This window comes from Oncorhynchus mykiss, chromosome 27 (genome assembly GCF_057628025.1).
Source record: "Oncorhynchus mykiss isolate SJ-2025 chromosome 27, ASM5762802v1, whole genome shotgun sequence".
NCBI classification, from domain to species: Eukaryota; Metazoa; Chordata; class Actinopteri; order Salmoniformes; family Salmonidae; genus Oncorhynchus; species Oncorhynchus mykiss.
The window spans coordinates 23,569,458-23,594,899 of NC_143048.1; the positions used below are offsets into that span (position 1 = coordinate 23,569,458).

The 25,442-nt window shown below is 42.1% G+C and overlaps 1 protein-coding gene across 2 annotated transcripts; it reads left to right on the forward strand.

Moving 5' to 3' along the window:
• Positions 1 to 770: 770 nt before the first annotated feature.
• On the forward strand, positions 771 to 25,410 carry LOC110507785 (protein Smaug homolog 2). Of its 2 annotated transcripts, none has more exons than XM_021588018.3 (13): positions 771 to 1,296; positions 5,297 to 5,773; positions 5,950 to 6,426; positions 6,698 to 6,928; positions 9,930 to 10,060; positions 10,362 to 10,448; positions 10,750 to 11,029; positions 15,835 to 15,920; positions 16,244 to 16,359; positions 16,583 to 16,784; positions 17,230 to 17,356; positions 21,585 to 21,668; positions 21,889 to 25,410. In XM_021588018.3, exons 2-13 carry the CDS (start codon positions 5,578 to 5,580, stop codon positions 21,915 to 21,917), a joined length of 2,046 nt encoding a protein of 681 aa, XP_021443693.3. In that variant the 5' UTR covers positions 771 to 1,296; positions 5,297 to 5,577; the 3' UTR covers positions 21,918 to 25,410. The 2 variants fall into 2 exon arrangements, with proteins under 2 accessions (XP_021443693.3, XP_021443694.3); XM_021588019.3 differs by having other exon boundaries at positions 9,930 to 10,039.
• The last annotated feature ends 32 nt before the right edge of the window (positions 25,411 to 25,442 follow it).

Sequence of the window (25,442 nt, forward strand, 5' to 3'; positions counted from 1 at the left end):
TTTGATATTGTGATTAATTCTACATCAGTGTTTTCAGCCTTTATTTCAAGAAACGGCAAATTTGCCAAGGCACTGTCTGTGTCCTCTGTCATTTCTATCTTCATTCCTCAAACGTGAATCTAACAGATCAAATGCAATCAATCCAAATATGTTTGAGACTAAGGAGTTGAATTTGAATGTGCGGGGTGCTTGGTTTGACAGCAGCTATGCATCATATCAAAGAGGAAGAGAAGAAGCGAGAGGGATAATGGGCCCAAAATCTCGCTTCTCCCGCAGGTGGTGTTTTTGTATGGAGGTCATGAGGATGTTGAATTTGGGCAACAAACATTGCATGGATTATTTGCTACGCGTGGCTTATTTGATCGAATAGAAGTTTCGTAATGGTTAGGTTGTTACAACTGTACTGAAATAAGTAGGACACGTAATATGCCGGCAACTTTGAGAAAAAACACTTTATATCGGAGTGCCTGTTGTTCACACGCGTCTGCACTTTCATTGGCTAGAATCGTCCCACCTGATCTTGCCTCCTCCCGACTGCCTTCCATTTTATTTATTTCCATTGTTAGAGTGGCCACTTGAGTATCTGGTCAATATAATGTATACTCTGTGATCATATTGATCAACTTCAGTTTAGTAGTGGTGTGGGTGTTTGCGTTTAATCCACTAGATGGAGGACTTTTCTCTTTGTTTACCCCGCCCAAACGCCATTACGTTGGTCTCCGACGTTGCGTCAAATCTGAATCGAAGTTGGCTAGCTAGATTGAGCCAAGCGTACTTTCCCTATTTCTCTGTGTTCAAATAAACATGTTGTACATAGCTAGACTGTTTTAAATGTTATATTTGAAATAATCAGAAAATCATTATTTTCAAAGCAACCAACGACAACTGTTGGATCGAAATCTTCGTCTCATCCAGCGTTTATAAATGAAGCAATAGCTGCCTGCTACTTTAGCTAACAAGTGACAATTTACAAAGAAGGTAAACAAACCAACCGCTAGAGGTTGGAGAATGGGATGTGGATATAATGTAAGTAATCTGACGTGTTTTTTTCTACATGGACCATGGAGGACCTTTGCAACGCGAGGACTCAAATGTCGTTTTACGAGATGAAAAATAGAGAGACATTCCAACAGCAACGTCGCTACTGAAAAACAGTAACGTTACCATTCCTGAATCCCCCATCAATTTACACGGTGAAGGCCTGGTGCTAGTTTTTTAGCTAGCTGACTGCCCCCCAGCTCATCAAATACACCCTGGTAAAAGCCGTACCCTGGAAACGTCACCGTTGTCACACAGGTTTGTTTTTACGTTTTCTGACCAACTAGCTTAGCTAGCTACACGTATGACCTGGTCAAACGTAGCTAGCAAGCTAACTTGCATAGGTAAGGCTGCGAGTTGACGTTAACTAGCTACGTTTGACATAGTTACTGGCAAACTTGCTACGTCTACCAACAAACTAGCTAACGTAGATGAGTAACGTTAGCTCTGTAGACAGGCCCTTGTTTCTGGACTGTCTTACGCGAACGTTAGCCTAGTTAGAATAACATACCCCTTATATTTGTTAGCTAGTTACTACTAATACAGACCATCCTGGCCAGAATTTAGCTACTAACGTTACGTTCTGTTTTTTAAAACTTGGACAAATATCTATAGGATGCTGGCTGGTCTCAACGCTTATTCGTACGTATTATTCTGTACGTAAATCCGAGACACTCCATTTAGTATGAAATGTCACGTTTCGTATGGTATGTATTAATTTGTGGATGTCTAACATCCATTTCGTATGATACGTTACGAATTACAATTCGTATATATTTTACGAATTTGCAAAAACGTACAATATCTTATGAATTCTGGTTAGGTGGCTAACGTTAGCTAGGGTTTAGGAGTTAAAGGGTTAAGGTTAGGGGAAGGGTTAGCTAAGTAGTTACAAAGTAGCTAAAAAGTTGTCAGAGAAGAGATTCCAACTTGTAACCTTTGGGTTGCTAGACGTTCTCGTTATACGCCCACCCCACGACAACCACCCTACTTTCGTTTTTACCATAAGTTAACATCTGTCTGGTGTAACCATACCAAACATAACATATTATGGTAGTTTGAGTGCCCGGATTCAAGTTTACTATGTTAAGTCTAGCCTATTAGACCAGGCTAGTTCTATTTATGTAAATGAAACATAACAACTAGGCATTGCAAGTTCTATACCCACAACTTAAGGTGGTCATTGCAGTACTGGGATGGTTGGATGACTGTTTCAGATTTGATTGATCATGCCATGGCCTATTGGCAACCTGTGACACCATTACTTTACCCTGTAACAAGCTCTATTGCAAGTCATCACTTAGTATTTATTGTTCTAAGACTATATAACAGCCATGTAGATTGCAAGGAGATAATGTAGTCTTTGTTTTTTGCTTCAAGTCAAACAAACTCATGCATTGACTGGGCAGTTAAAGCCAACATCTAGGCCTATCAAACATTCACAGATGTTGGCTGAATGGTCAATAGAAATGTGCATGCATACTGCATGGAAGTTCTCTGTGTTGATGCTGAAGTGATGATGCTGGCAATAATGTGCTCTACTTTCACTGCACCATGAAGCTGATTATCCTGCATTATGATTAGCTGGCCTAAATATTAGCATGTTGTACAGAGACCATCTTTACTCTGGCAATTCCACGGTAACAGAGTGACACTAGCTAGGTTTCCATCCAATTGGCAAAAGTTTCATGTGAATATTCTAAAATGAGCATAAAAACTATGCACATTTTACAAGATGTTTCCATCAAATTGACTTGTTGCCGATTTGAAAGCAGTACGTGATGATGATGAGGTAGTGCACATCATTTTACCACAAAAGTTATTTTTTTTTCATGTAAGGAATAAAAAATACAAGATAAATGTGTTTCCATCATATTTTCAACTTTACTGATTATTTTCCTCACAAATTTGTTATGCTTTATATAGCATGTGCCCACTCTGGTATTGGCACGTGCACTCTAGCTAATAGCGCCTTCTGCGAGCTGTTGGCTAGAGCACACGTGTAGCCTAGATCAGGGATGGGCAACTGGTGCGCATGGCCCCCCCTGTTTGTAGGCCTGCAGACCAATTTAAATAATAAAATAAAATTAGTTACTCAGTCGGGGTCTCAACTTACTGTTGGAAGAATAATATAATTCACAAGGTGCAATTTTGAAATTTGGTTGTGCATCAGCAGTCACTCAATTAGCCCGCCCATGTCAACAAAATGTTTTTAGATTGGTAAATTAGTCTAGTGGCTAGCTATCTAAACTTGTAGTAAGCGTTGTCGAAATACCGACCGGGGTAGGGCCCATTAGTTATCATATTAAAAACAGCAAACATTTGCCTCCACCCTATGGCAACATGTTTAGAATTGCAGTGAGTTAGTTGTAAAACTGCTCATTTTTCTCTCCGCCCTAGGGCATAATAAGTAGAATTGCATGACACAAGTTATACAATTGCTAAACCTTCTTTGTGCTCCATGGCAAAATGTGTAGGATTGCAACAAACTTGCTTTAAAATGTCATCTTTTTCTCTATGCCCCATGGAAAAATGTACAGAATTGCAGGAAATGTACTTTTCAAATTTTTTTTAATCTTCGCGGTCACGAGAGGGCCGCAGTTTCTTTTGATGAAGAATAGTGCATATGCAACATTTGTTAACATAATGACTGTTTGTGCCGTCATTCTATTCGTCAAGTAATTGTGTTTTAGTAACATTTTCTGTTGAAATTGTTAAAGTAGTCATTGTGTATGTTTTGTTTTACTTTGCAATCATTGTTTTTTGTTTGACATACATTTTAAAGTGAACAGTAGCTATCCAATTTGTGACAGATTTTCATGTGAATATTATAAATTATGCATAAAAAATATGCACTTTTCCCCACCAGTTTGTTTCCATCAAAACTGACTTGTGGATGAAAGGCTGTGCATGATGACTTAGTGCACATTAGTGCACTCACATTTGCGCAAAAATTCTCATGTACTGAATTTAAAAAAACATAGTGGGGCAAAAAAGTATTTAGTCAGCCACCAATTGTGCAAGTTCTCCCACTTAAAAAGATGAGATGCCTGTAATGTTCATCATAGGTACACTTAAACTATGACAGACAAAATGAGAAAATCACATTGTAGGATTTTTAATAAATTTATTTGCAAATTATGGTGGAAAATAAGTATTTGGTCACCTACAAACAAGCAAGATTTCTGGCTCTCACAGATCTGTAACTTCTTCTTTAAGAGGCTCCTCTGTCCTCCACCCGTTAACTGTATTAATGGCACCTGTTTGAACTTGTTATCAGTATAAAATACACCTGTCCACAACTGTAGACTGCCCTGACTTAAGCCTGTGGTCTATAGTAGTCATGCCACCATGTTAATATTGGTTAGTTCAATTTATTGCATGAACAGCATTTCTGGTATTGGGATTTCATCGTCATGATCAGGGTTCAGTACTAGCATCAAATTCCTAGTTAAATTATACTGAACAAAAATAGAAACGCAACATGCAATTTCTAAGATTTTACTGAGTTACAGTTCATATGAGGAAATCAGTCAATTGAAATACAATTACTAGGCTCTAATATATGGATTTCACATGACTGAATTTAGATGGGCATCTGTTGGTCACAGATACCGTTTAAAAAATGGGCCTCAGGATCTCATTACTGTATTTTTTTTTTAAGCATTATGTTCGTTGTCCGTAGCTAATGCCAGCCTATACCATAACCCCACCGCCACCATGAGGCACTCTGTTCACAATGTTGACAGCAAACCGCTTGCCCACAAGACACCATACATGTGGGCTGCAGTTGTGAGGCTGGTTGGACGTACTGCCAAATTCTCTAAAACAACGTTGGAGGTGGCTTATGATAGAGAAATGAACATTAAATTCTCTGGCACCAACAGCTCTGGTAGACATTCCTGCAGTCTGCATGTCAATCAACTTGAGACATCTGTGGCATTGTGTTGTGACAACTGCACATTTTTAGTGGCCTTTCATTGTCCCCAGCACAAGGTGCACCAGTGTAATGATCATGCTGTTTAATCAGATTCTTGATATGCCACACCGGTCAGGTGGGTGGATTATCTTGGCAAAGGACAAATGCTCAGGAATGTAAACAAATGTGTGCACAATCTGAGAGAAATACTATTTTTGTGAGTATGAACAATTTCTGGGATCTTTTATTTCAGCTCATGAAACATGGGACCAACATTTTACATGTTTATATTTTTGTTCAGTGTATCTTATGTAGTTTTCCTTTCCGTTGATTTGTTAGGATTTGGATGATGCTGATACTGATGCACCTGAGAGAGAACCCTCCTGTCTAAGACACAGCCAGCTGGATTTAACACACCCTCTCCCAGCCCTCCCCTCAGCACCCCCATCTCCTGCATCTGAACCATGTGAGGGCCCCTCTCTCCACTTTGAGGGGATCCCAGGACTGTTGTGTAAAAGCAGCCACTGAGCGGGGCCAGAGTGAACCTGTGTGTGTGCAAGCAGTCTTCCCCCTAACCCCCACCCACATATTCCTGCCCCCCTTCCTGTTGGCAACGCGCCATGATGTTCCGAGACCAGGTGGGCATCCTGACGGACTGGTTCAAGGGCTGGAACGAGTGTGAGCAGACGGTGGCGCTGTTGTCCCTGCTGAAGAGAGCATCTCGTACCCAGGCCCGCTTCCTGCACATCTGCCTGGAGCACTGGCTGGCAGACTGCACTGAGATCCACATCCTGGAGGCTGAGGCCAACAATGCAGGTAGCTAATAACTGCAGATTTCTGAAGAACACATTTGAAACCCTATTGGATTAGTCATATTGTATTACCGGTGTACCCTATCTTATGGTGTAAAAACCATGTAACAAATAGACCTACAACCTGTAAAAATGTATTTTACTTGTAAACAATTGCCCCTCTGTCCTTCACCTCTCCAGACATTGTGAGCCAGTGGCACCTGGAACCCATGGAAAAGGCGGTGTCCCTGCTGCTGTCCCACCTGCCCCTGCTGCAGCCCCGCAACAGCGAGGCCAAGTGTGAGTACATGAAGCTGCTGCAGAAGGTGCTGAGCCACACCATCGAGAGCAGTCTGTTTGTGGAAGAGAGTAGACAGCTGCTGTCCTACGCCCTCATCCACCCGGCCACCACCCTGGACGACCGCACCTCGTTGGCCATGTGGCTCAACCACCTGGAGGAGCACCTCTCCAGCGGCTACCCTGCACCCTCCCGGCCCCCCTCTGGCCCCTACCACCCCCGCCAGGGCTCAGATGAGTGGCCGGGCTCAGCAGAGGTCCTGGACCCTGGCCATGGCTGGCTGGACAAGCCCCCCTCCTCTAGCTCCTCCCCTGCAGGGCAGAACGGACACATGTCTTTCCAGGGTGGGATGCCCTCACCCATAAATAGCAACAATGCAGGTCAGTGGTTCATATCTCCTACCAAGACAGACTGAGGGAGAGCAAGGACGTGTTGTTGGGGTGAATAGGAATATGCTAAACATAACCGAGATACAATACAACTTTTTCTTCATGTGGTTATGTAATCATGCTATTAATCAACTATTTAGTCTGTGATCTTTGTAATGATTGTCACATCTAAAGAATCTCTCTGTTTAGGCCTAGCCTTCATTAAAGGGATGGTTTACTGTGATTGTCTCTAACATCCTGACCCTACTGTGTCCCCTGCCAGGCATGGGTCAGATGGGCCAGCCCAGTCCTCTGAAGAGGTCCTCGTCCCTAATCCCTTCCAATTCCCAGGTCTGTGGCGCAGATTGGCTGAGCCAGGATGACCTGGGGGGGCGACAGGCCTTTGACCATGCCCCCCTGTCCCCCCAGAGTAGTGTGGCATCCTCAGGCAGCGAGCAGACTGAGGACCAGGGCTCCAGAAACACCTTCCAGGAGGATGGCAGTGGCATGAAAGGTCAGGTCAACCATAATACGCCAGGGGTTCAAAGCCAACAACAGGCCAGGGTCGGTCACATTGCCAGAGTGAAATACCAACAACAAAAGCCATGACATGCCAATGGCTACTGCACTTGGCGATGGTTGAATTGCCCAGTCAGTGGGATGTTATTTTTTTGGTCTCCCCTCGTGTTTCAGTTTTTTTTGTTTGCGTGTGCTCCAGATGTCCATGAAAATGAATTAGGACAGCGTTCTCCAACTAATACATCTAAAGTGTTTATGTTGACATGCACTGCACGGATACGTCAAGCATTCCAGAGCAGTATCTATTTAAGTGATAATACCTGAGAAGCCAGTGTTTGGAGGATATATTGGCACAGGTGTTGTTAGTCTCCAAACACCGGCTTTGAGGGCATTATCACTTTTATACAACGTGTTACCAACATATTCAAATAATGAGTGACATATTTTCATGAAAAACATTATTTAGATTAATTTATTCATACTATTTCATCCTTCCACAATATATAGTCCCGACACAAATCTATGGTTGCTGAAGACGCGACCCAGTCGTTCGTTCTAAATGTTCCATTGCCATACGGGCTGGCAACGTATTTATCCCTTGCTTGCTAGCTAGCCAACTACGGCTAACATAGTCAGCCAGAATAACAGCAAAGTATTTGCATTTGTTTAAGCTGTTTAATAGTGCCATTTATTTGCCACATTTCAGGCTTCAAACATAAAGATATAAAACTGTATTTTTTTGTGAAGAATCAACAACAAGTGGGACACAATCATGAAGTGGAACGACATTTATTGGATATTTCAAACTTTTTTAACAAATCAAAAACTGAAAAATTGGGCGTGCAAAATTATTCAGCCCCCTTAAGTTAATACTTTGTAGCGCCACCTTTTGCTGCGATTACAGCTGTAAGTCGCTTGGGGTATGTCTCTATCAGTTTTGCACATCGAGAGACTGAAATGTTTTCCCATTCCTCCTTGCAAAACAGCTCGAGCTCAGTGAGGTTGGATGGAGAGCATTTGTGAACAGCAGTTTTCAGTTCTTTCCACAGATTCTCGATTGGATTCAGGTCTGGACTTTGACTTGGCCATTCTAACACCTGGATATGTTTATTTTTGAACCATTCCATTGTAGATTTTGCTTTATGTTTTGGATCATTGTCTTGTTGGAAGACAAATCTCCGTCCCAGTCTCAGGTCTTTTGCAGACAGAATCAGGGTTTCTTCCAGAATGGTCCTGTATTTGGCTCCATCCATCTTCCCATCAATTTTAACCATCTTCCCTGTCCCTGCTGAAGAAAAGCAGGCCCAAACCATGATGCTGCCACCACCATGTTTGACAGTGGGGATGGTGTGTTCAGAGTGATGAGCTGTGTTGCTTTTACGCCAAACATAACGTTTTGCATTGTTGCCAAAAAGTTCAATTTTGGTTTAATCTGACCAGAGCACCTTCTTCCACATGTTTGGTGTGTCTTCCAGGTGGCTTGTGGCAAACTTTAAACAACACTTTTTATGGATATCTTTAAGAAATGGCTTTCTTCTTGCCACTCTTCCATAAAGGCCAGATTTGTGCAATATACGACTGATTGTTGTCCTATGGACAGAGTCTCCCACCTCAGCTGTAGATCTCTGCAGTTCATCCAGAGTGATCATGGGCCTCTTGGCTGCATCTCTGATCAGTCTTCTCCTTGTATGAGCTGAAAGTTTAGAGGGACGGCCAGGTCTTGGTAGATTTGCAGTGGTCTGATACTCCTTCCATTTCAATATTATCGCTTGCACAGTGCTCCATGGGATGTTTAAAGCTTGGGAAATCTTTTTGTATCCAAATCCGGCTTTAAACTTCTTCACAACAGTATCTCGGACCTGCCTGGTGTGTTCCTTGTTCTTCATGATGCTCTCTGCGCTTTTAACGGACCTCTGAGACTATCACAGTGCAGGTGCATTTATACGGAGACTTGATTACACACAGGTGGATTGTATTTATCATCATTAGTCATTTAGGTCAACATTGGATCATTCAGAGATCCTCACTGAACTTCTGGAGAGAGTTTGCTGCACTGAAAGTAAAGGGGCTGAATAATTTTGCACGCCCAATTTTTCAGTTTTTGATTTGTTAAAAAAGTTTGAAATATCCAATAAATGTCGTTCCACTTCATGATTGTGTCCCACTTGTTGTTGATTCTTCACAAAAAAATACAGTTTTATATCTTTATGTTTGAAGCCTGAAATGTGCCAAAAGGTCGCAAAGTTCAAGGGGGCCGAATACTTTCGCAAGGCACTGTATCCATAACAATGAGCTAATGAGGCACAATTTCACCTGGCATAGAAAATGTGCTTACTCATCAGGACACTGTTCAGAGGAGCTAGCTAACAACACAGCTACAGTAACACAATCACTTCAAGCTGAAGCTGAAAAGACTGCAAATTAGCTGCGTTTTGTTTTACCTTTTTTCAATTGACATTCTTTTGTATATATCCATAAAAATGATGCCAGCTAATTCACCATTTCGACTGGCTGAGAAACTCTGCCTGTCTGTCTCGTCGACTCCCGACTCGTTCATTAGTATGGGACAACAGGAGATTCAATTTGAATATTGAAACAATGTCGTAAATGTCGGAGAGACAGACAGCAATGTTTATACAAATCTCCGCTGTGGAAAACTACGTTAGTCTTAAAGAAATGTGAGATAAGGTCTTGATACTTTTTATAGTGGAGATCAAGTTTCTAAGTTGCCTGGCTGGGCTGATGACACATTGGATTAGTCAGGTGGAACAGAGTAAATAGGCATTTTGATGTCATAGATTTTAGCCGGTGGCGACTTGTGGAATAGACACTGCCTGGAATGCTGTTTTAACCAATCAGCATTCAGGATTAGACCCACCTGTTGTATAATATTCATTAGAGTTCTATCTTTCTCATTGTTCATGGACTAGAGTTACAAGGACTCAGCAGGAGAAGAATAACTTCTGAGCATGTTGTTTTTGTACTTTCTGTTTCAGATGTGCCCATGTGGCTGAAGAGCCTCCGTCTTCATAAGTACGCAGCACTTTTCTCCCAGATGACTTATGAGGAGATGATGATTCTGACAGAGCACCACCTGGAGTCACAGGTTTGTCATCGTTTGTCACAGGTTGGTCAGCTTCTCTCGTTAGTCCTCTCTTTCCCCTGCCCTCCTCATCAGTGTTGAATAGATACGGCCCACTTTTTGTCCAGCATAGTGATACCTCAATGAGCCATGAAATGAATCATCGCTGCATAGAGTTATACAGTTATACACAGCCTCCCCAGCACAGATAAACGTCTTGGCTCTGCTCCATAGCTTTAATGAAACAGATGGTGATCAGAAGTGTTATTTAGTAACTGGATATCTGGATGTCCATGTTTCTGTGAGCAATGATTCCTCCTTTTGTTAACTCTTCGTCGTCTTCCAGAATGTGACCAAAGGTGCGCGGCACAAGATAGCCCTGAGTGTCCAGAAGCTACGGGAGAGGCCAAGCGTTCTCAAGTCTTTAGAGAAGGTTAATCACATACTGTCATCACTATTTTTTTAAAAGCAGTTCAGATTCACTTTTATCTCATGATAGGCATGCTGTTCTGAACAACTTAACTGTTAGTTTCCATTTGGATCCCTGTGGCTTATATGGAGAAATCCAATTAAATGTGAATGAACATATCCACTATAATTATCACCAATATTTTAGATATGATACGACTCACATTTTCTTTCAATTAAAAGTTAACCAGCAAGTTCCGTGAACATTTCCTGTCACACTTCAAGACCGCTTTGCTAATAAGATAATGCTATGATTGATCCAACAGGATATATTGGAGGGGGGCAACCTGCGTAACGCCCTACAGGAACTACAGCAGATTATCACCACCCCTATCAAAGTCTACAGCTACAGCCCTCCCAATGTTTCCCACAGAGATATGGAGGGGAGTGGATCCCCCTCAGACCACACCAACCCTGGGGAGGACAAGGACCTGGCCCAGGAGGGCTTCCAGCCCCACAACCCCCCTCCCTGCGACGGAGAGTCCTCAGCCACACCCATCTCAGACGGCGACATTGCTGGGCAGTTCACGCGTGTCATGGGTAAAGGTAAGAGAGGAAAAAGTACGTGGACAGTCATGGCCAAAAGTTTTGAGAATGACACATATTCATTTCCACAAAGTTTGCTGCTTCAGTGTCTTTTGTCAGATGTTACTATGGAATACTGAAGTATAATTACAAGCATTTCATAAGTGTCAAAGGCTTTTATTGACAATTACATGAAGATGATGCAAAGAGTCAATATTTGCAGTGTTGACCCTTCTTTTTCAAGACCTCTGCAATCCACCCTGGCATGCTGTCAATTAACTTCTGGGCCACATCCTGACTGATGGCAGCCCATTCTTGCATAATCGATGCTTGGAGTTTGTCAGAATTTGTGGGTTTTTGTTTTTCCACCCGCCTCTTGAGAATTGACCACAAGTTCTCAATGGGATTAAGGTCTGGGGAGTTTCCTGGCCATGGACCCAAAATATCGATGTTTTGTTCCCCGAGCCACTTAGTTATCACATTTGCCTTATGGCAAGGTGCTCCATCATGCTGGAAAAGGCATTGTTCGTCACCAAACTTCCTGGATGGTTGGGAGAAGTTGCTCTCGGAGTATGTGTTGGTACCATTCTTTATTCATGGCTGTGTTCTTAGGCAAAATTGTGAGTGAGCCCACTCCCTTGGCTGAGAAGCAACCTCACACATGAATTATCTCAGGATGCTTTACTGTTGGCATGACACAGGACTGATGGTAGTGCTCACCTTGTCTTCTCCGGACAAGCATTTTTCCGGCTGCCCCAAACAATCGGAAAGGGGATTCATCAGAGAAAATTACTTTACCCCAGTCCTCAGTAGTCCAATCCCTATACCTTTTGCAGAATATCAGTCTGTCCCTGATGTTTTTCCTGGAGAGAAGTGCATTCTTTGCTGCCATTCTTGACACTAGGCCATCCTCCAAAAGTCTTCGCCTCACTGTGCCTGCAGATGCACTCACACCTGCCTGCTGCCACTCCTGAGCATGCTCTGGTGGTGATGGTGGTGCCCCGATCCCGCAGCTGAATCAAATTTAGGAGACGGTCCTGGCGCTTGCTGGACTTTCTTGGGTGCCCTGAAGCCTTCACAACAATTGAACCGCTCTCCTTGAAGTTCTTGATGATCTGATAAATGGTTGATTTAGGTGCAATCTTACTGGCAGCAATATCCTTGCCTGTGAAGCCCTTTTTGTTCAAAGCAATGATGACAGCATGTGTTTCCTTGCAGATAACCATGGTTGACAGAGGAAGAATAATGATTCCAAGCACCACCCTCCTTTTGAAGCTTCCATTCTGTTATTCAAACTCAATCAGCATGACAGAGTGATCTCCAGCCTTGGCCTCGTCAACACTCACACCTGTGTTAACGAGAGAATCACTGACATAATGTGTGGCAGGGCTGAAATGCAGTGGAAATGTTTTGGGGGGATTCAGTTAATTTGCATGGCAAAGAGGGACTTTGCAATGAATTGCAATTAATCTGATCACTCATAACATTCTGGAGTATATGCAAATTGCCATCATACAAACTGAGGCAGCAGACTTTGTGAAAATTAATATTTGTGTCATTCTCAAATCTTTTCCCACGACTGTACAGTGCATTCAGAAAGTATTCAGACCCCTTGACTGTTCCACATTTTGTTATGTTACATCCTTATTCTAAAATTGATTAAATAAAAATGTTCCTCATCAATCTACACACAATAGCCCAAAGCGAAAATAGGTTTTATACGTTTTAGCAACTATATTAAAAATAAAGAAACATACACCTTATTTATATAAGTATTCAGACCCTTTGTTATGAGACTCGAAGTTGAGCTCAGGTGCATCCTGTTGCCATTGATCTTCCTTGAGATGTTTCTACAGCTTGATTGGAGTCGACCTATGGTAAATTGAATTGATTGAACATGATTTGGAAAGGCACACACCTGTCTATATAAGGTCCCACAGTTGAGAGTGCATGTCAGAGCAAAAACTAAGCCATGAAGTTGGAGGAATTGTCCATAGAGCTCTGAGACAGGATTGTTTTGAGGGACAGATCTGGAGAAGGCTTCCAAAAAATGTCTGCAGCATTAACGGTCCCCAAGAACACATTGGCTTCCATCATTCTTAAATGGAAGAAGTATAGAACAACCAAGACTCTTCCTAGAGCTGGCAGCCTGGCCAAACTGAGCAATTGGGAGAGAAGGGCCTTGGTCAGGGAGGTGACCAAGAACCTGATGGTCAGTCTGACAGAGCTCCTCTGTGGAGATGGGAGAAATTTCCAAAAGGACAACCATCTCTGCACCACTCCACCAATCAGGCCTTTATGGTAGAGTGGCCATACGGAAGACACTCCTCAGTAAAAGGCACATGACAGCCTGCTTTGAGTTTGCCGAAAGGCACCTAAAAGACTCTGACCATGACAAACAAGATTCTCTGGTCTGATGAAACCAAGATTGAACTCTTTGTCCTGAATGCCACGTGTCACATCTGGAGGAAACCAGGCACAATCCCAATGGTGAAGCATGGTGGTGGCAGCATCATGCTGTGGGGATGTTTTTCAGCGGCAGCGACTGGGAGTCTAGTCAGGATTGAGGGGGGAAAAGGAACGGTGCAAAGTACAGAGATCCTTGATGAAAACTTGCTCCAGAGCGCTCAAGACCTCATACTGGGGGCGAAGGTTCACCTTCCAACAGGACAACAACCCTAAGCACACAGCCAAGACAACGCAGGAGTGGCTTCGGGACAAGTCTCTGAATGTCGTTGAGTGGCCCAGCCAGAGCCCGGACTCGAACATCTCTGGAGAAAATAGCTTTGCAGCGACGCTTCCCATCCAACCTGACAGAGCTTGAGAGCATCTGCAGAGAAGAATGGAAGAAACTCCCCAAATACAAGTGTGCCAAGCTTGTAGAGTCATACCCAAGAAGACTCGAGGCTGTAATCGCTGCCAAAGGTGCTTCAACAAAGTACTCAGGAAAGGGTCTGACTACTTACAGTTGAAGTCGGAAGTTTACATACACCTTGGCCAAATACATTTAAACTCAGTTTTTCAGAATTCCTGACATTTAATCCTAGTAAAAATTCCTTGTCTTAGGTCAGCTAGGAACACCACTTTATTTTAAGAATGTGAAATGTCAGAATAATAGTAGAGAGAATTATTTCAGCTTTTATTTCTTTCATCACATTCCCAGTCGGTCAGAAGTTTACATACGCTCAATTAGTATTTGGTAGCATTGCCTTTAAGTTGTTTAACTTTGATCAAATGTTTCGGGTAGCATTCCACAAGCTTCCCACAATAAGTTGGGTGAATTTTGGCCCATTCCTCCTGACAAGAGCTGGTGTAACAGAGTCAGGTTTGTAGGGCTCCTTGCTCGCACATGCTTTTTCAGTTCTGCCCACAAATCTTCTATAGGATTGAGGTCAGGGCTTTGTGATGGCCACCCCAATACCTTGACTTTGTTGTCCTTAAGCCATTTTGCCATAACTTTGTGAGTATGCTTGGGATCATTGTCCATTTGGAAGACCTATTTGCGACCAAGCTTTAACTTCCTGAGTCATGTCTTGAGGTGTTTCTTCAACAAATCCACATATTTTCTTTCCTCGTGATGCTATCTATTTTTTGATGTGTACCAGTCCCTCCTGGAGCAAAGCACTCCCACAACATGATGCTGTCACCCCTGTGCTTCACGGTTGGGAGGGTGTTCCTCGGCTTGCAAGTCTCCCCCTTTTCCTCCAAACATAACGATGGTCATTAATGCCAAACAGTTCCATTTTTGTTGCATCAGACCAGAGGACATTTCTCTAAAAAGTACAATCTTTGTCCCCATGTGCAGTTTCAAACCGTAGTCTGACTTTTTTATGGCGGTTTTGGAGCAGTGGCTTCTTCCTTGCTGAGCGGCCTTTCAGGTTCTGTCGGATATAGATACTTTTGTACCGGTTCCCTCCAGCATCGTCACAAGGTCCTTTGCTGTTGTTCTGGGATTGATGTGCATTTTTCGCACCAACGTACGTTCATCGCGTCTCCTTCCTGAGCGGTGTGACGGCTGCGTGATCCCATGGTGTTTATACTTGCGTACTATTGTTTGTACAGATGAACATGGTACCTTCAGGCGTTTGGAAATTGCTCCCAAGGATGAACCAGACTTGTGGAGGTCTACAATGTTTTTTCTGAGGTCTTGGCTGATTTCTTTTGATTTTCCCATGATGTCAAGCAAAGAGGCACTGAGTTTGATGGTAGGCCTTGAAATACATCCACAGGTACACCTCCAATTGTCTCAAATTATGTCGATTAGCCTATCAGAAGCTTCTAAAGCCATGACATCCTTTTCTGGAATTTTCCAAGCTGTTTAAAGGCACAGTCAACTTAGTGTATGTAAACTTCTGACCCACTGGAATTGTGATAGTGAAATAATCTGTCTGTAAACAATTGTTTGAAAAATGACTTGTCATGCACAAAGTAGATGTCCTAATCGAAACTATAGTTCGTTAACAATACATTTGTGGAGTGGTTGGAAAAACTTCCTACTTCAACTGTATGTAAAGGTAATATTTTTTTGTGGGAGGGTGTGTGTCTAAGTAATTTTGCTAAGATTTCTAAGCCTGTTTTTGCTTTGTCATTATGGGGTATTTTGTTTAGATTGAGGGGGAAAAAACATTTTAGAATAAGGCTGTAACGTAACAAAATGTGGAAAAAGTCAAGGAGTCTGAATACTTTCCGAATGCACTGTATATCGTGCATTTGGACAAATGTTGCTATTGGTTGTAGTGGATGTGAGATGTGTGTTTTGTTTGGAATTAGTTTTGGAGGGTTTGTGTGTGTTGGTATTGTGTGAACCTCCTGTCCATGTGTTGCAGTGTGCACTCAGCTACTGGTGTCCAGGCCGGACGAGGAGAATATCAGCTGTTACCTGCAGCTCATTGAGAAATGTCTGACACATGAGGTGAGACTGCGCAAAACCACATCTATAAAATAAATACATTTAAACTTTGTCACATTCAGCCAGCTGGTAGTTTAAAATGTGACAAGGCTGCAAACAACGTGTAACAACACGTAATGCTACTCTCAACGGTATGTTGTAAAGATAACTTTCACTGCACTAAGAAAGTAATGGAATGGGTTTTTTGTTTTGTGTTTTTTGCTGCTATGTCCTCTCTCTACCGCTCACTCTCTTACCTCTCCCTCTTTTACCTCTCTCTCGCTCACCCTCTCTCTATCACTATCTCTGTCTGTCTCTTACCGTTTTCTCTTGTCTCCGTCTCTCAGGCTTTCACAGAGACTCAGAGGAAGAGGCTGGTCTCCTGGAAGCAGCAGGTTCTCAAGCTGCTCCGCTTGTTCCCAAGGAAAGCCATGCTGGACATGCCTGTGTACCGACAGAAAGGGTAAGACCACTGAACTTATCTTCTCCTTTTAATCTATCACTCTCCTGTCATGGCAGCTGAGTTTTTGTGCCATGCTCTCTCTGCTACTTTAGTATGCAGTTTGTCCAGGTTCTCTCTCTCTCTGCTACTTTAGTATGCAGTTTGTCCAGGTTCTCTCTCTGCCTCCTCTAGCTGGATTTCCCCCAGGGCTCTGTCTTATGACTTTTCTCTCTGCCTCCTCTAGCTGGGCATATGGTTCCAACTCCCTCCCCACAGCAGGCTCTGTGAGTGCTGGGGGTCTGGCACGTAGGGGGCAGAGGGCATTCCAGATGCCCCCTCGTGGCCTCCCTGCCGGGCGCATGGGGCTCCTGAGTCCAGGTGGCATTGGGGTTGCCTCCCCACGCCACACCCTCACCAGCCCCACACTGCCAGGCCAGGGCAGACAGGTCAGTCATAGGATGGGATCATATGTTATATAGCCTGTTGGCATGGGATACACCCACTGAACTTCATTTATAGGAAAGTCAGATTCATTCACAAGAAATTATTTTCTAAGAAGTATTTTTCATTGAGGGCTACAGCTAGTTAGCCAACATTAGATTTAACATTATTCTATTGATCTACATGTTATTATACCCACAGGGTGATGAACTTTCCTTAGACAACATTTGTTTTGACAGATTAAGTGCAACCACAGAAAGTGCTGACAGTTTAATCAATGCAATACCCAGGGAAACACTTGGGTTAGGCACTGCATTTTGATATGCATTGGTTCATTATCATAGCTGGAAGAGTCTCTTTGTAGTCATCGTGCTGGGAAGACTAACATGGTGTAGAACATATAGGATGAGTGGCATGTTTGTGTTGAGAGATGTTCTGTTGTCCCTGTAGAACCTGTGGTTTGCCAACCCTGGGGGCAGCAACAGCATGCCAAGCCAGAGTCGCAGCTCCGTGCAACGAACCCACTCACTCCCTGTCCACACCTCCCCGCAAACCATGCTCCTGTTCCAGCAGCACGGTAGGATCCTAGTAGGATCCTTCTAAACATCATATACAATGTCTTACACATACCATCCACACCTTGCTTCAATCTCTATTCCTACTGTCTTTTTACACATACTAGTCACACCTTGCTTCAATCTCTATTCCTACTGTCTTTTACACATACTAGTCACACCTTGCTTCAATCTCTATTCCTACTGTCTTTTACACATACTAGTCACACCTTGCTTCAATCTCTATTCCTACTGTCTTTTACACATACTAGTCACACCTTGCTTCAATCTCTATTCCTACTGTCTTTTACACATACTAGTCACACCTTGCTTCAATCTCTATTCCTACTGTCTTTTACACATACTAGTCACACCTTGCTTCAATCTCTATTCCTACTGTCTTTTACACATACTAGTCACACCTTGCTTCAATCTCTATTCCTACTGTCTTTTACACATACTAGTCACACCTTGCTTCAATCTCTATTCCTACTGTCTTTTACACATACTAGTCACACCTTGCTTCAATCTCTATTCCTACTGTCTTTTACACATACTAGTCACACCTTGCTTCAATCTCTATTCCTACTGTCTTTTACACATACTAGTCACACCTTGCTTCAATCTCTATTCCTACTGTCTTTTACACATACTAGTCACACCTTGCTTCAATCTCTATTCCTACTGTCTTTTACACATACTAGTCACACCTTGCTTCAATCTCTATTCCTACTGTCTTTTACACATACTAGTCACACCTTGCTTCAATCTCTATTCCTACTGTCTTTTACACATACTAGTCACACCTTGCTTCAATCTCTATTCCTACTGTCTTTTACACATACTAGTCACACCTTGCTTCAATCTCTATTCCTACTGTCTTTTACACATACTAGTCACACCTTGCTTCAATCTCTATTCCTACTGTCTTTTACACATACTAGTCACACCTTGCTTCAATCTCTATTCCTACTGTCTTTTACACATACTAGTCACACCTTGCTTCAATCTCTATTCCTACTGTCTTTTACACATACTAGTCACACCTTGCTTCAATCTCTATTCCTACTGTCTTTTACACATACTAGTCACACCTTGCTTCAATCTCTATTCCTACTGTCTTTTACACATACTAGTCACACCTTGCTTCAATCTCTATTCCTACTGTCTTTTACACATACTAGTCACACCTTGCTTCAATCTCTATTCCTACTGTCTTTTACACATACTAGTCACACCTTGCTTCAATCTCTATTCCTACTGTCTTTTACACATACTAGTCACACCTTGCTTCAATCTCTATTCCTACTGTCTTTTACACATACTAGTCACACCTTGCTTCAATCTCTATTCCTACTGTCTTTTACACATACTAGTCACACCTTGCTTCAATCTCTATTCCTACTGTCTTTTACACATACTAGTCACACCTTGCTTCAATCTCTATTCCTACTGTCTTTTACACATACTAGTCACACCTTGCTTCAATCTCTATTCCTACTGTCTTTTACACATACTAGTCACACCTTGCTTCAATCTCTATTCCTACTGTCTTTTACACATACTAGTCACACCTTGCTTCAATCTCTATTCCTACTGTCTTTTACACATACTAGTCACACCTTGCTTCAATCTCTATTCCTACTGTCTTTTACACATACTAGTCACACCTTGCTTCAATCTCTATTCCTACTGTCTTTTACACATACTAGTCACACCTTGCTTCAATCTCTATTCCTACTGTCTTTTACACATACTAGTCACACCTTGCTTCAATCTCTATTCCTACTGTCTTTTACACATACTAGTCACACCTTGCTTCAATCTCTATTCCTACTGTCTTTTACACATACTAGTCACACCTTGCTTCAATCTCTATTCCCACTGTCTTTTACACATACTAGTCACACCTTGCTTCAATCTCTATTCCCACTGTCTTTTACACATACTAGTCACACCTTGCTTCAATCTCTATTCCCACTGTCTTTTACACATACTAGTCACACCTTGCTTCAATCTCTATTCCCACTGTCTTTTACACATACTAGTCACACCTTGCTTCAATCTCTATTCCCACTGTCTTTTACACATACTAGTCACACCTTGCTTCAATCTCTATTCCTACTGTCTTTTACACATACTAGTCACACCTTGCTTCAATCTCTATTCCTACTGTCTTTTACACATACTAGTCACACCTTGCTTCAATCTCTATTCCCACTGTCTTTTACACATACTAGTCACACCTTGCTTCAATCTCTATTCCCACTGTCTTTTACACATACTAGTCACACCTTGCTTCAATCTCTATTCCTACTGTCTTTTACACATACTAGTCACACCTTGCTTCAATCTCTATTCCTACTGTCTTTTACACATACTAGTCACACCTTGCTTCAATCTCTATTCCTACTGTCTTTTACACATACTAGTCACACCTTGCTTCAATCTCTATTCCTACTGTCTTTTACACATACTAGTCACACCTTGCTTCAATCTCTATTCCTACTGTCTTTTACACATACTAGTCACACCTTGCTTCAATCTCTATTCCTACTGTCTTTTACACATACTAGTCACACCTTGCTTCAATCTCTATTCCTACTGTCTTTTACACATACTAGTCACACCTTGCTTCAATCTCTATTCCTACTGTCTTTTACACATACTAGTCACACCTTGCTTCAATCTCTATTCCTACTGTCTTTTACACATACTAGTCACACCTTGCTTCAATCTCTATTCCTACTGTCTTTTACACATACTAGTCACACCTTGCTTCAATCTCTATTCCTACTGTCTTTTACACATACTAGTCACACCTTGCTTCAATCTCTATTCCTACTGTCTTTTACACATACTAGTCACACCTTGCTTCAATCTCTATTCCTACTGTCTTTTACACATACTAGTCACACCTTGCTTCAATCTCTATTCCTACTGTCTTTTACACATACTAGTCACACCTTGCTTCAATCTCTATTCCTACTGTCTTTTACACATACTAGTCACACCTTGCTTCAATCTCTATTCCTACTGTCTTTTACACATACTAGTCACACCTTGCTTCAATCTCTATTCCTACTGTCTTTTACACATACTAGTCACACCTTGCTTCAATCTCTATTCCTACTGTCTTTTACACATACTAGTCACACCTTGCTTCAATCTCTATTCCTACTGTCTTTTACACATACTAGTCACACCTTGCTTCAATCTCTATTCCTACTGTCTTTTACACATACTAGTCACACCTTGCTTCAATCTCTATTCCTACTGTCTTTTACACATACTAGTCACACCTTGCTTCAATCTCTATTCCTACTGTCTTTTACACATACTAGTCACACCTTGCTTCAATCTCTATTCCTACTGTCTTTTACACATACTAGTCACACCTTGCTTCAATCTCTATTCCTACTGTCTTTTACACATACTAGTCACACCTTGCTTCAATCTCTATTCCCACTGTCTTTTTACACATACTAGTCACACCTTGCTTCAATCTCTATTCCTACTGTCTTTTACACATACTAGTCACACCTTGCTTCAATCTCTATTCCTACTGTCTTTTACACATACTAGTCACACCTTGCTTCAATCTCTATTCCTACTGTCTTTTACACATACTAGTCACACCTTGCTTCAATCTCTATTCCTACTGTCTTTTACACATACTAGTCACACCTTGCTTCAATCTCTATTCCTACTGTCTTTTACACATACTAGTCACACCTTGCTTCAATCTCTATTCCCATTGTCTTTTTACACATACTAGTCACACCTTGCTTCAATCTCTATTCCTACTGTCTTTTACACATACTAGTCACACCTTGCTTCAATCTCTATTCCTACTGTCTTTTTACACATACTAGTCACACCTTGCTTCAATCTCTATTCCTACTGTCTTTTACACATACTAGTCACACCTTGCTTCAATCTCTATTCCTACTGTCTTTTTACACATACACATGCATGTGTCACTACAACCTTCATTCACATTTCCTTTTATATCCCAACGATATCTCCTTCCAAACCCAATCATACATGGTCTTTATGCATTTCACCCACACAGCCTTCGAAACCCAATTTTACGGCAGCTTACACATCCCACACACATCGCCCTACAAACCGCATTCACACGGCTCCATATCTAATGCATCTGTCAGTTTTTAAAAAAAAGTGATTTATGGTCCAGATATAGTACACACACAAGCGGGGTAACTGAGTGACCTGTGTCTCGTCTCCCAGAATGCCAAGTTACAGGTGCAGACCTGGAGATCAACCCCACGCTGGAGTCACTGTGCCTCAGTATGACAGAGCATGCCTTAGGAGGTGAGTCGAAACACACGTCTTACACTCCCACATCCAACTTCTTGGAAGTGTTATGACACTGATATTTGAAACCACATTTAGGTTCATTGGAATTTTCTGATCTTGTTGAATAGTTTTGTATTTGGCAGAGAGTGAAATAAAGTTACGATATGAAATCAAAATGAAAAAATAATACATTTTGTATCTATTATAAATTTCTTCCCAATCCTCCTTCCTGTAGATGGAATTGACCGAACATCAACAATTTGAAAATAAAAGCAGTGAAAAGAAGAAACCAAACCGACACTTCACTTCAACTGAGGCCTGTTCAGTTTCTCTTGCCCAGCACAAAAATATATGCTTAAAAAACAAAGCAAAATGGTCACTACAAAACGACAACTGTATATGTTCTCTGATATTTTTCTACTTTATTATACTTAAGTAAGTTTATTATAAATGGAATACAGATGACTATTATATTACAGGAGGGAGAAGAGGTTACTTGTGCAACATGCTCAATGTCTTCTGCAGGACTGTGACATTAAAACGAGCAGAATGAGGCTCAGATTGTTGAGCTTTGAGAGGAAAATGGAGGATTGGTGCTGTCTTAAGGGTGTTCTATATTACAGGTTTCTCCCCTTTTCCTCCCAGAAACACGCAGAGCCACGCCTCTCACCCCCAGATACTGTAACTGTACCACCAGGGTCTCCCGACCAGGAGTAAGGCACTTGGCCTCCCACACACTCTGTGGAATTGGGAACTAGAACAGTGATTAATCACACACGACCAGCCTGTAGCGCTGTTCTGATTCTAAAACACAACTACAGCTGTCTACACAACCACCCTACCCAGCTACAGCCAGAGCTAGTTAGGCCCTATACGTAGAGACACCCAACACCCTGGCTCATTCCCCTCACGTACCCAGCATGGGTTTACCCCCAACATGGGTATTACTGGCTCTGACACCTCTCCACCTCTACTAGGCCAAAGAGAAGGGCTCTGTGTGAATCCCTATGTTAGAATGATTTTTGGAGTGGCCAATGCGACAGTATACATGGTAATTGTTTGAAGGTAACGTGTCGGCTGGAACTTGTCTGCATTGATATTTTGTTCCCTACTACAAAAATGATGATGCATCTCATTTGCAAGTTAAGCGCCGAGGCAAACCCCACAGGGTTGAATAAGGGCTGATGAGGTTTGTTCTATGTGGGGCCTGAGTGAGAAATTGCATTGGTAAAGAAAATGGAGAAAAAAAAACAATTCCAAGAGGGGAGCTGTTGGTGCATCTGTTTTCAAGTAGTTATCTCACTATGTTATGCTGTGTGAGGAACCTTAATGAATTCCGTTTCTACCCTGAGGTCCCATTTATGATTGGCTCTGAAAAATGCAAAGGAAGCGCTGTCTCTGCCTCTCAGAATGAACCAGTACCCACCCCCTCACCCTGCCCTCTCCTCAACATGGCCAGTGTAGAGATTTGATGAATCATAATTTTTAAGTAGCCAGAATAGATTTGACCCTACGCTTACTTATAGTTTAAGATGACAGATTAAGACATCTATGGCTCGGAAAACGTACCTCAATCCAGGGATGAGAAATGCGTTTGTACTCCGAATTGGCTCATTATCTCAAATGTTACATCTAGAATATTGAACGACTGCTAGTTTTTAAGTAAACTGCCGTTTTCGCCCTCAGTAGCCACAACAGCCATTATGGACTGGCATGTCACGTTGAACAACAATGGAGCTGATTGGCTGACACTGCCATTCCAAACTGGCTGCTGTGGCTTCTGCTACCTACCACAAGGATGAAACTAGCAGTCGTTCAATATTCCCGGTGTAACAGTTGGGATAATGGGACAATTCGGTGTACAACGCATTTCTCATCCCTGGTTTGAGGTACGTTTTCCAAGCAACATCTCACACCGGCTCCGCGGTGTCTTAATCTAAACAGGAAGCCTGTCCGACCCCGGTGCAACTGTAAGAAAGCGTAGGGTGGGAATCTATTCTGGCTAACCTTTTAAGGTGCTTGAAATATGTACTGTTTGGATCTCTTTGTGTTCCAATTGTAAAACCCTAACATTTATTTTGTGGTATCAGTGTTGAATCAGAAACTCCTATACAACCTCTGTCTTTGAATGTGGCAGAGCGGAGGTGCATGTATGTATATGGTCTTAACGTTTGGATCACCTTTTGGTTGCATCACGTGGCAGGGATATCCATTCGCATTTTATTTCTGCAGAGCCATGGCTGGTCTAATTGTTTAGTAAACATGGTTATTTACAAGCTTGACTTTTCCACTTTTTTTTTACTACCCTCCCTTAATATTTATAACTTGTCCTTTTTTCCTATAATTGCATGTTTTCCCCCACACTAATTGAACGATTGTTGTAGATATTGAGAGAGGGCAGTGTTGCAGTCACAGTAGTGCTCAATGTCTACAAATCCTCCAGAGAGCAGAGATGATGGGACTGTTCAATGTTGATACCTCCTAATAGCACTGTTTACCTCCCTCTGGGAGTGCCCATTTCATGTTCTGTGATGTGTAATGATGGGTCTGAAAATGACTGTTGGCACTTCAGTGCTCATTAATATACTGTCTCCTCAATATGTAAGGCCTAAAGCGCGTAGCTAAGCCTTCTAACACGTGAGCTAGCTGGGTAGAGAATGACAGATGCCTTTTACCCCCTCAGCTGCTTATCTACTTGCTGTAATCATCATTCTCACTAGACTAGATACTAGTGTCTAGTGAGTGAGACCCGTATGAGGGTATGTTGTTGTACCCTCTGCTCTGTGCTCCTGAAGTTTTTGAATGACGAGAAGACTGATATTGCCTGGCCTTGTTTGAACTGTCAGATGCAGCAGGCTGATAGACCGTTGATATCACCTGAATTGCACAGTGACAGCTTCCTCTCTCTCTCTGATTGGCTATTGAGCCAGAGTAGTGTCCTAGTCGTCATGGTTTTCCTCTGAGCTGGCTCTTGGATAGATCTGACTTTATGAATAGATTCATGCTCACTAAGAGAGTCGAATGGTTTAAAAAAATGTTCACAAATTTCAGATTCAGATAGGCAACCAATGATCTCAATCTAAGCTATTAAACTGATAATACATTCATACTAGCATGACATGTAATATGGCTCAGGTTGTAATTTCTCTCAATGCATACAATGGCACCTGAAGTAAGTCCTCCATTTAGGAGGTAGCCAGTCCACTTGTAGAAAAGGCTTAGTTCTTTTAGCCAGGCTAAATTGAGTCTGTTCATGCCAGGGGTTTAGGATGCAGAGAGGGATGAAATGGCCAATCTGAGCCATAATATGTGAGTTTGAGTCTAGCCTAACACTAACAACTGGCCAAGAAATATGTTTACCCCCATGTTTACATTCCAGTGAAATGGGTTAGAAAGTGCACTTCATGAGTCTGGCTTTATTTTCACATGCCACGCAGAATTATGAGGTACATAGCCAGCCTGTCATACATGAGACTCCTTCTCTCCAGTGGTCTGTCAGACGTGGTCAATGTCCCTGCCTGGCATAATAAATAAGCAGTACGTTGTAGGCTTTTTTTTTTTTGCATCTCTGTCTTCTACAATTTATATTTAATTCGGACTCCCCAAACATTTTTCTAATGTTTTATGAATGAACATTTTGCATCCCATGCTTACACACTCTACTTTTTTACTGTCACACATTGTTTGAATAATCTGAAATAGAGCATTGATCAGATAGACAGTCCAAATAAAGGAGTTACATTTTTTTGCTACGTGACTCATGTTTGTGGTATCATCAGTGTTTTCTTT